This window comes from Heptranchias perlo, unplaced genomic scaffold, assembly GCF_035084215.1.
Source record: "Heptranchias perlo isolate sHepPer1 unplaced genomic scaffold, sHepPer1.hap1 HAP1_SCAFFOLD_1009, whole genome shotgun sequence".
NCBI lineage: Eukaryota > Metazoa > Chordata > Chondrichthyes > Hexanchiformes > Hexanchidae > Heptranchias > Heptranchias perlo.
In genome coordinates, this window is record NW_027138227.1 from 55,023 (window position 1) to 66,098 (window position 11,076).

General features: G+C 55.0%; 1 protein-coding gene across 1 annotated transcript in view; it reads left to right on the forward strand.

The window, feature by feature from the left end:
- LOC137307490 (atrophin-1-like) overlaps nucleotides 1-9,955 on the forward strand; it is a gene marked incomplete at its 3' end in the record, with an annotated part of 62,993 nt that extends 53,038 nt beyond the window's left edge. The window contains exon 4 of the mRNA XM_067976832.1: nucleotides 8,967-9,955. Within this exon, the coding sequence (XP_067832933.1) occupies nucleotides 8,967-9,955 (989 nt within the window). The remainder of the gene's footprint in view (nucleotides 1-8,966) is intronic.
- Nucleotides 9,956-11,076: the final 1,121 nt, after the last annotated feature.

Consider the following 11,076-nt stretch of genomic DNA (forward strand, 5'->3'; position numbering starts at 1 on the left):
TTTGATGGGACAGTGTAGAGGGAGCTTTACTCTGTATCTAACCCTGTACCTGCCCTGGGAGTGTTTGACGGGATGGTGAAGAGGGAGCTTTACTCTCTATCTAAACCTGTACCTGACCTGGGAGTGTTTGATGGGACAGTGTAGAGGGAGCTTTACTCTGTATCTAACCCTGTCCCTGCCCTCGGAGTGCTTGATGGGACAGTGTAGAGGGAGCTTTACTCTGTATCTAACCCTGTACCTGGTCTGAGAGTGTTTGACGGGACAGTGTAGAGTTAGCTTTACTCTGTATCTAACCCTGTACCTGCCCTGGGAGTGTTTGACGGGACGGTGTAGAGGGAGCTTTACATTGTATCTAACCCTGTACCTGCCCTGGGAGTGTTTGATGGGACAGTGCAGAGGGAGCTTTACTCTGTATCTAACCCTGTACCTGCCCTGGGTGTGTTTGATGGGACAGTGTAGAGGGAGCTTTACTCTGTATCTAACCCTGTACCTGCCCTGGGAGTGTTTGATGGGACAGTGTAGAGGGAGCTTTACTCTGTATCTAACCCTGTACCTGCCCTGGGAGTGTTTGATGGGACAGTGTAGAGGGAGCTTTACTCTGTATCTAACCCTGCACCTGCGCTGGGAGTGTTTGATGGGACAGTGTCGTGGGAGCTTTACTCTGTATCTAACCCGTGCTGTACCTGCCCTGGGAGTGTTTGATGGGACAGTTTAGAGGGAGCTTTACTCTGTATCCAACCCTGTACCTGCCCTGGGAGTGTTTGACGGGACAGTGTAGAGGGAGCTTTACTCTGTATCTAACCCTGTACCTGCCCTGGGAGTGTTTGATGGGACAGTGTAGAGGGAGCTTTACTCTGTATCTAACCCTGCACCTGCCCTGGGAGTGTTTGATGGGACAGTGTTGAGGGAGCTTTACTCTGTATCTCACCCTGTACCTGCCCTGGGAGTGTTTGATGGGATGTTGTCGAGGGAGCTTTACTCTGTATCGAACCCGTGCTGTACCTGCCCTGGGAGTGTTTGATGGGACAGTGTCGTGGGAGCTTTACTCTGTATCTAACCCGTGCTGTACCTGCCCTGGGAGTGTTTGATGGGACAGTGTAGAGGGAGCTTTACTCTGTATCCAACCCTGTACCTGCCCTGGGAGTGTTTGACGGGACAGTGTAGAGGGAGCTTTACTCTGTATCTAACCCTGTACCTGCCCTGGGAGTGTTTGATGGGACAGTGTAGAGGGAGCTTTACTCTGTATCTAACCCTGTCCCTGCCCTCGGAGTGCTTGATGGGACAGTGTAGAGGGAGCTTTACTCTGTATCTAACTCTGTACCTGGTCTGAGAGTGTTTGACGGGACAGTGTAGAGTTAGCTTTACTCTGTATCTAACCCTGTACCTGGTCTGAGAGTGTTTGACGGGATAGTGTAGAGGGAGCTTTCCTCTGTATCTAACCCTGTCCCTGTCCTGGGAGTGTTTGATGGGACAGTGCAGAGGGAGCTTTACTCTGTATCTAACCCTGTACCTGCCCTGGGAGTGTTTGACGGGACAGTGTGGTGTGAGCTTTACTCTGTATCTAACCCTGTACCTGCCCTGGGAGTGTTTGATGGGACAGTGTAGAGGGAGCTTTACTCTGTATCTAACCCTGTACCTGTCCTGGGAGTGTTTGATGGGACAGTGTAGAGGGAGCTTTACTCTGTATCTAACCCTGTACCTGACCTGGGAGTGTTTGATGGGACAGTGTAGAGGGAGCTTTACTCAGTATCTAACCCTGTACCTGCCCTGGGAGTGTTTGATGGGACAGTGTGGTGGGAGCTTTACTCTGTATCTAACCCTGTACCTGCCCTGGGACTGTTTGATGGGACAGTGCAGAGGGAGCTTTACTCTGTATCTAACCCTGTACCTGACCCTGGGAGTGTTTGATGGGACAGTGCAGAGGGAGATTTACTCTGTATCTCACCCTGTACCTGCCCTCAGAGTGTTTGATGGGACATTGTAGAGGGAGCTTTACTCTGTATCTAACCCTGTTCCTGCCCTGGGAGTGTTTGACGGGACAGTGTAGAGGGAGCTTTACTCTGTATCTAACCCTGTACCTGCCCTGGGAGTGTTTGATGGGACAGTGTAGAGGGAGCTTTACTCTGTATCTAACCCTGTACCTGCCCTGGGAGTGTTTGACGGGACAGTGTGGAGGGAGCTTTACTCTGTATCTAACCCTGTACCTGCCCTGGGAGTGTTTGACGGGACAGTGTAGAGGGAGCTTCACTCTGTATCTAACCCTGTACCTGCCCCTGGGAGTGTTTGACGGGACAGTGTAGAGGGAGCTTTACTCTGTATCTAACCCTGTACCTGCCCTGGGAGTGTTTGACGGGACAGTGTAGAGGGAGCTTTACTCTGTATCTAACCCTGCACCTGCCCTGGGAGTGTTTGATGGGACAGTGTAGAGGGAGCTTTACTCTGTATCTAACCCTGTACCTGCCCTGGGAGTGTTTGACGGGACAGTGTAGAGGGAGCTTTACTCTGTATGTAACCCTTTACCTGCTCTGGGAGTGTTTGACGGGACAGTGTAGAGGGGGCTTGACTCTGCATCTAACTCCGTGCTGTAACTGCCCTGGAAGTGTTTGATGGGACAGTGTAGAGGGAGCTTTACTCTCTATCTAACCCTGGACCTGCCCTGGGAGTGTTTGATGGGTCAGTGCAGAGGGAGCTTTACTCTGCATCTAACTCCGTGCTGTAACTGCCCTGGAAGTGTTTGATGGGACAGTGTAGAGGGAGCTTTACTCTGTATCTACCCCGTTCTGTAACTGCCCTGGGAGTGTTTGATGGGACAGTGTAGAGGGAGCTTTACTCTCTATCTAACCCTGTACCTGCCCTGGGAGTGTTTGATGGGACAGTGTAGAGGGAGCTTTACTCTGTATCTAACCCTGTACCTGCCCTGGGAGTGTTTGATGGGACAGTGCAGAGGGAGCTTTCCTCAGTATCTCACCCTGAACCTGCCCTGGGAGTGTTTGATGATACAATGTAGATGGAGCTTTATTCTGCATCTAACTCTGTGCTGTCCCTGCCCTTGGAGTGTTTGATGGGACAGTGTAGAGGGAGCTTTACTCTGCATCCAAACCTGTGCCTGTCCTGGGAGTGTTTGATGGGACAGTGCAGAGGGAACTTTACTCTGAATCTAACTCTGTAGCTGCCCTGGGAGTGTTTGATGGGACAGTGCAGAGGGAGCTTTACTCTGTATCCAAACCTGTACCTGCCCTGGGAGTGTTTGATGGGACAGTGCAGAGGGAGCTTTACTCTTTATCTAACCCTGTACCTGCCCTGGGAGTGTTTAACGGGACAGTATAGAGGGAGCTTTACTCTGTATCTAACCCTGTACCTGCCCTGGCAGTGTTTCACGGGACAGTATAGAGGGAGCTTTACTCTGTATCTAACCCTGTACCTGACCTGGGAGTGTTTGATGGGACAGTGTAGAGGGAGCTTTACTCAGTATCTAACCCTGTACCTGCCCTGGGAGTGTTTGATGGGACAGTGTGGTGGGAGCTTTACTCTGTATCTAACCCTGTACCTGCCCTGGGACTGTTTGATGGGACAGTGCAGAGGGAGCTTTACTCTGTATCTAACCCTGTACCTGACCCTGGGAGTGTTTGATGGGACAGTGCAGAGGGAGATTTACTCTGTATCTCACCCTGTACCTGCCCTCAGAGTGTTTGATGGGACATTGTAGAGGGAGCTTTACTCTGTATCTAACCCTGTTCCTGCCCTGGGAGTGTTTGACGGGACAGTGTAGAGGGAGCTTTACTCTGTATCTAACCCTGTACCTGCCCTGGGAGTGTTTGATGGGACAGTGTAGAGGGAGCTTTACTCTGTATCTAACCCTGTACCTGCCCTGGGAGTGTTTGACGGGACAGTGTGGAGGGAGCTTTACTCTGTATCTAACCCTGTACCTGCCCTGGGAGTGTTTGACGGGACAGTGTAGAGGGAGCTTCACTCTGTATCTAACCCTGTACCTGCCCCTGGGAGTGTTTGACGGGACAGTGTAGAGGGAGCTTTACTCTGTATCTAACCCTGTACCTGCCCTGGGAGTGTTTGACGGGACAGTGTAGAGGGAGCTTTACTCTGTATCTAACCCTGCACCTGCCCTGGGAGTGTTTGATGGGACAGTGTAGAGGGAGCTTTACTCTGTATCTAACCCTGTACCTGCCCTGGGAGTGTTTGACGGGACAGTGTAGAGGGAGCTTTACTCTGTATGTAACCCTTTACCTGCTCTGGGAGTGTTTGACGGGACAGTGTAGAGGGGGCTTGACTCTGCATCTAACTCCGTGCTGTAACTGCCCTGGAAGTGTTTGATGGGACAGTGTAGAGGGAGCTTTACTCTCTATCTAACCCTGGACCTGCCCTGGGAGTGTTTGATGGGTCAGTGCAGAGGGAGCTTTACTCTGCATCTAACTCCGTGCTGTAACTGCCCTGGAAGTGTTTGATGGGACAGTGTAGAGGGAGCTTTACTCTGTATCTACCCCGTTCTGTAACTGCCCTGGGAGTGTTTGATGGGACAGTGTAGAGGGAGCTTTACTCTCTATCTAACCCTGTACCTGCCCTGGGAGTGTTTGATGGGACAGTGTAGAGGGAGCTTTACTCTGTATCTAACCCTGTACCTGCCCTGGGAGTGTTTGATGGGACAGTGCAGAGGGAGCTTTCCTCAGTATCTCACCCTGAACCTGCCCTGGGAGTGTTTGATGATACAATGTAGATGGAGCTTTATTCTGCATCTAACTCTGTGCTGTCCCTGCCCTTGGAGTGTTTGATGGGACAGTGTAGAGGGAGCTTTACTCTGCATCCAAACCTGTGCCTGTCCTGGGAGTGTTTGATGGGACAGTGCAGAGGGAACTTTACTCTGAATCTAACTCTGTAGCTGCCCTGGGAGTGTTTGATGGGACAGTGCAGAGGGAGCTTTACTCTGTATCCAAACCTGTACCTGCCCTGGGAGTGTTTGATGGGACAGTGCAGAGGGAGCTTTACTCTTTATCTAACCCTGTACCTGCCCTGGGAGTGTTTAACGGGACAGTATAGAGGGAGCTTTACTCTGTATCTAACCCTGTACCTGCCCTGGCAGTGTTTCACGGGACAGTATAGAGGGAGCTTTACTCTGTATCTAACCCTGTACCTGCCCTGGGAGTGTTTGATGGGACACTGTAGAGGGAGCTTTACTCTGTATCTAACCCTGTACCTGCCCCTGGGAGTGTTTGATGGGAAAGTGCAGAGGGAACTTTACTCTGCATCTAACCCTGTACCTACCCTGGGAGTGTTTGACGGGACAGTGTAGAGGGAGCTTTACTCTGTATCTAACCCTGTGCCTGTCCTGGGAGTGGTTGACGGGACGATGTAGAGGGAGATTTACTCTGTATCTAACCCTGTACCTGCCCTGGGAGCGTTTGATGGGACAGTGTAGAGGGAGCTTTACTCTGTATCTAACCCTGTACCTGTCCTGGGAGTGTTTGACGGGACAGTGTAGAGGGAGCTTTACTCTGTATCGAACCCTGTACCTGCCCTGGGAGTGTTTGACGGGACAGTGTAGAGGGAGCTTTACTCTGTATCTCACCCTGTACCTGCCCTGGGTAGTGTTTGACGGGACAGTGTAGAGGGAGCTTTACTCTGTATCTAACCCTGTACCTGCCCTGGGAGTGTTTGACGGGACAGTGTAGAGGGAGCTTTACTCTGTATCTAACCCTGTACCTGACCCTGGGAGTGTTTGATGGGACAGTGTAGAGGGAGCTTTACTCTGTATCTCACCCTGTACCTGTCCTGGGAGTGTTTGATGGGACAGTGTCGAGGGAGCTTTACTCTGTATCTAACCCTGTACCTGCCCTGGGAGTGTTTGACGGGACAGTGTAGAGGGAGCTTTACTCTGTTTCTAACCCTGCACCTGCCCAGGGAGTGTTTGATGGGACAGTGTAGAGGGAGCTTTACTCTGTATCTAACCCTGTACCTGCCCTGGGAGTGTTTGATGGGACAGTGTAGATGGGGCTTTACTCTGTATCTAACCCTGTACCTGCCCTGGGTGTGTTTGATGGGACAGTGCAGAGGGAGCTTTACTCTGTATCTAACCCTGTACCTGCCCTGGGAGTGTTTGACGGGACAGTGTAGAGGGAGCTTTACTCTGTATCTAACCCTGTACCTGCCCTGGGAGTGTTTGACGGGACAGTGTAGAGGGAGCTTTACTTTGTATCTAACCCTGTACCTGCCCTGGGAGTGTTTGATGGGACAGTGTAGAGGGAGCTTTACTCTGTATCTCACCCTGTACCTGCCCTGGGAGTGTTTGATGGGATGTTGTCGAGGGAGCTTTACTCTGTATCTAACCCGTGCTGTACCTGCCCTGGGAGTGTTTGATGGGACAGTGTAGAGGGAGCTTTACTCTGTATCTAACCCGTGCTGTACCTGCCCTGGGAGTGTTTGATGGGACAGTGTAGAGGGAGCTTTACTCTGTATCTAACCCTGTACCTGCCCTGGGAGTGTTTGACGGGATGGTGAAGAGGGAGCTTTACTCTCTATCTAAACCTGTACCTGACCTGGGAGTGTTTGATGGGACAGTGTAGAGGGAGCTTTACTCTGTATCTAACCCTGTCCCTGCCCTCGGAGTGCTTGATGGGACAGTGTAGAGGGAGCTTTACTCTGTATCTAACCCTGTACCTGGTCTGAGAGTGTTTGACGGGACAGTGTAGAGTTAGCTTTACTCTGTATCTAACCCTGTACCTGCCCTGGGAGTGTTTGACGGGACGGTGTAGAGGGAGCTTTACTCTGTATCTAACCCTGTACCTGACCCTGGGAGTGTTTGACGGGACAGTGTAGAGGGAGCTTTACTTTGTATCTAACCCTGTACCTGCCCTGGGTGTGTTTGATGGGACAGTGCAGAGGGAGCTTTACTCTGTATCTAACCCTGTACCTGCCCTGGGAGTGTTTGACGGGACAGTGTAGAGGGAGCTTTACTCTGTATCTAACCCTGTACCTGCCCTGGGAGTGTTTGATGGGACAGTGTAGAGGGAGCTTTACTCTGTATCTAACCCTGTACCTGCCCTGGGAGTGTTTGATGTGACAGTGTAGAGGGAGCTTTACTCTGTATCTAACCCTGCACCTGCCCTGGGAGTGTTTGATGGGACAGTGTTGAGGGAGCTTTACTCTGTATCTCACCCTGTACCTGCCCTGGGAGTGTTTGATGGGATGTTGTCGAGGGAGCTTTACTCTGTATCTAACCCGTGCTGTACCTGCCCTGGGAGTGGTTGATGGGACAGTGTCGTGGGAGCTTTACTCTGTATCTAACCCGTGCTGTACCTGCCCTGGGAGTGTTTGATGGGACAGTGTAGAGGGAGCTTTACTCTGTATCTAACCCTGTACCTGACCCTGGGAGTGTTTGATGGGACAGTGTAGAAGGAGCTTTACTCTGTATCCAACCCTGTACCTGCCCTGGGAGTGTTTGACGGGACAGTGTAGAGGGAGCTTTACTCTGTATCTAACCCTGTACCTGCCCTGGGAGTGTTTGATGGGACAGTGTAGAGGGAGCTTTACTCTGTATCTAACCCTGTCCCTGCCCTCGGAGTGCTTGATGGGACAGTGTAGAGGGAGCTTTACTCTGTATCTAACTCTGTACCTGGTCTGAGAGTGTTTGACGGGACAGTGTAGAGTTAGCTTTACTCTGTATCTAACCCTGTACCTGGTCTGAGAGTGTTTGACGGGATAGTGTAGAGGGAGCTTTCCTCTGTATCTAACCCTGTACCTGTCCTGGGAGTGTTTGATGGGACAGTGCAGAGGGAGCTTTACTCTGTATCTAACCCTGTACCTGCCCTGGGAGTGTTTGACGGGACAGTGTGGTGTGAGCTTTACTCTGTATCTAACCCTGTACCTGCCCTGCGAGTGTTTGATGGGACAGTGTAGAGGGAGCTTAACTCTGTATCTAACCCTGTACCTGCCCTGGGAGTGTTTGATGGGACAGTGCAGAGGGAGCTTTACTCTGTATCTAACCCTGTACCTGCCCTGGGAGTGTTTGATGGGACAGTGCAGAGGGAGCTTTACTCTGTATCTAACCCTGTACCTGCCCTGGGAGTGTTTGATGGGACAGTGTAGAGGGAGCTTTACTCTGTATCTAACCCTGTACCTGCCCTGGGAGTGTTTGATGGGACAGTGTAGAGGGAGCTTTACTCTGTATCTAACCCTGTACCTGCCCTGGGAGTGTTTGACGGGACAGTGTAGAGGGAGCTTTACTCTGTATCTAACCCTGTACCTGCCCTGGGAGTGTTTGATGGGACAGTGTAGAGGGAGCTTTACTCTGTATCTAACCCTGTACCTGCCCTGGGAGTGTTTGACGGGACAGTGCAGAGGGATCTTTACTCTGTATCTAACCCTGTACCTGCCCCTGGGAGTGTTTGACGGGACAGTGTAGAGGGAGCTTTACTCTGTATCTAACCCTGTACCTGCCCTGGGAGTGATTGACGGGGCATTGTAGAGGGAGCTTTACTCTATATCTAACCCTGTCCCTGCCCCTGGGAGTGATTGACAGGACAGTGTAGAGGGAGCTTTACTCTGTATCTCACCCTGTACCTGCCCTGGGAGTGTTTGATGGGACGGTGTAGAGGGAGCTTTACTCTGTATCTAACCCTGTACCTGCCCTTGGAGTGATTGACAGGACAGTGTAGAGGGAGCTTTACTCTGTATCTAACCCTGTACCTGCCCTGGGAGTGATTGACAGGACAGTGTAGAGGGAGCTTTACTCTGTATCTCACCCTGTACCTGCCCCTGGGAGTGTTTGATGGGACAGTGTAGAGGGAGCTTTACTCTGTATCTAACCCTGTACCTGCCCCTGGGAGTGTTTGATGGGACAGTGTAGAGGGAGCTTTACTCTGTATCTAACCTGTGCTATCCCTGAGAACGTGCACTGACCTGCTAACCCACAGCTCTGTTGCGTCTCTCTTTCTGTCTCTCTCTCTCTCTCTCTCCAGGAGTTCGCCCAGCCCCCATCGCCCTCCGACCTCGACAGCCTGGACAGCAACAGCGTCAATGACGACTTGAGCAGTGACCCCCGAGACATCGACCAGGACAACCGCAGCACCTCACCGAGTATCGCCAGCCCCGGGGGCCTGGACAGCGACTCCGACTCCTCCGTCTCCCAGTGCCCCCTCCCTCCCCGCAGCCCCCCGGCTCAGCCCCCGGGCCTCGAGGCCCAGCAGAGGCTTCAGCCGGCGGGGGACGTCCCCCTGGCCGAGCCGCCCGCCCCCCATCCTCAGCCCTTGCTCGAGTCCCAGGCTTCTCGGCTTGCTCACCCCGCCCTGCCCCCCCAGCAGCCCTACCCGGGCCTGAAGCCGCTGGAGCAGGGCCTGGCGGCCAAGCAGGCCCCCGGCCCCCACCCGCAGAAGCCCCAGGCCCACCCGCCCGCCGGCTTCGCCCACGTGCCCATGAACCTGCCCCCTCCGCCCGCCCTCAAGCCCCTGGCCTCGGCCCCGGCCCAGGCCTCGGCTCAGATGCCGGCCCTCCAGCTGATGGCCCAGGCCCAGGCTCAGGCCCAGGCCGGGCCCCCCCCGGCAACCGCCCCGGCGACGGGCCTGGCCCAGGCCCAGAGCCCGCCCCAGAGCCAGCTGCTGGCCCCTTCCAACCCGGGGCCCAACCAGGCCCATTTCGCCCACCCCCCGCCTTCCTCCTCCTCGCAGACCGGCCCCCACTACAGCCACCCGTTCCCCCCGACCTCCCAGCTCGGGCCCGGCCCACCCCCTGAGCTTCGGCAGCCCCCCGCAGGCCCCCTGGAGCCAGGCCCCCGCCCTCCTACGGGCGCCAGGGCTCCCTGGGGCGGCCAACCTCCTTACCCGCCACCGGCCCCCCCACCCCGGAGGCGCCAGCCGCTCCCCGTTCCCCCCACCCGCCTCACCCCGCCAACCAGGCCTCAGGCTTCGGCCGGCCCCCCACCTCCGCCTCCTCGCAGCCCTCCTCGAACCAGGCCGGCGCCTACCCCGCCTCGGCACAGGCCTACCCACCCGCCTCCCGCCCCAGGCCACGGGGGATGCTCCCAGGCCTTGTCCTCCTCCTCCTCCTCCTCCTCCTCCACCTCCTCCTCCTCCTCCCCCGCCTCCTCGGGCCCATCCGGCCTACCTCCACCAGGCCAACCCGGCCCAAGTCCCCTCGGCCTACTCCCACCCGGCTTCCTCTGCCCTGCCCCCTTTTCCCTTCCCCTCCACCCCTCCCGCCTCCTCCTCCTCATCCTCCTCCTCCTCCTCCTCCTCCTCCACCTCGGGCCCCTCCTTCAAGCCAGGAGGCCCCCCTTTGCCCACGGCCGGCAACCCCTCGGTCAAAGTCAAGGAGGAGATGACGGAGGAGCTAGAGGAGGCCCGACAGTCCCCCTCCCCCCTCCGGCCCGCAGCCCCTCTCCGGAGCCCAAGGTGGTGGACACGGCCAGTCATGCCAGTCAGTCAGCCAGGTACGGTGCCTCAGGCCAGTGCGGGGTCTGTGCGAGTGTGGGTGAGAGCATCCTCATCTAGCACAGGCCCCACACAGAGCCTGGGCCTCAATTTCTTTCGCTCCCTCACTCCCTCTCTCCCTCCCTCCCTCCCTCTCTCTGTCTCTCCCTCTCTCTGTCTCTCTCTCCCTCCCTCCCTCCCTCTCTCTGTTTCTCCCTCTCACTCTCTCTCCCTCCCTCCCTCTCTCTCCCTCTCTCTCCCTCCCTCCCTCCCTCTCTCTGTCTCTCCCTCTCACTCTCTCTCCCTCCCTCCCTCTCTCTCCCTCTCTCTCCCTCCCTCCCTCCCTCTCTCTGTCTCTCCCTCTCACTCTCTCTCTCTCCCTCCCCTCTCTCTCCCTCCCTCCCTCCCTCTCTCTGTCTCTCCATCTCACTCTCTCTCCCTCCCTCCCTCTCTTCCCCTCTCTCTCCCTCTCTCTCTCCCACTCTCTCTCAGTTCTAACCCACTCCCTCTCTCTCTCTCTCTCTCTCTCTCCCTCTCTCGCTCTCGTCCCTCCCTCCCTCCCTCCCTCTATCTCTCTCTCTCATATCTCTCTCTCTCTCTCCCTCTCTCTCTCTCTCTCTCTCCCTCCCTCTCTCTCTCTCCTCTCTCTCTCTCCCTGCCTCCA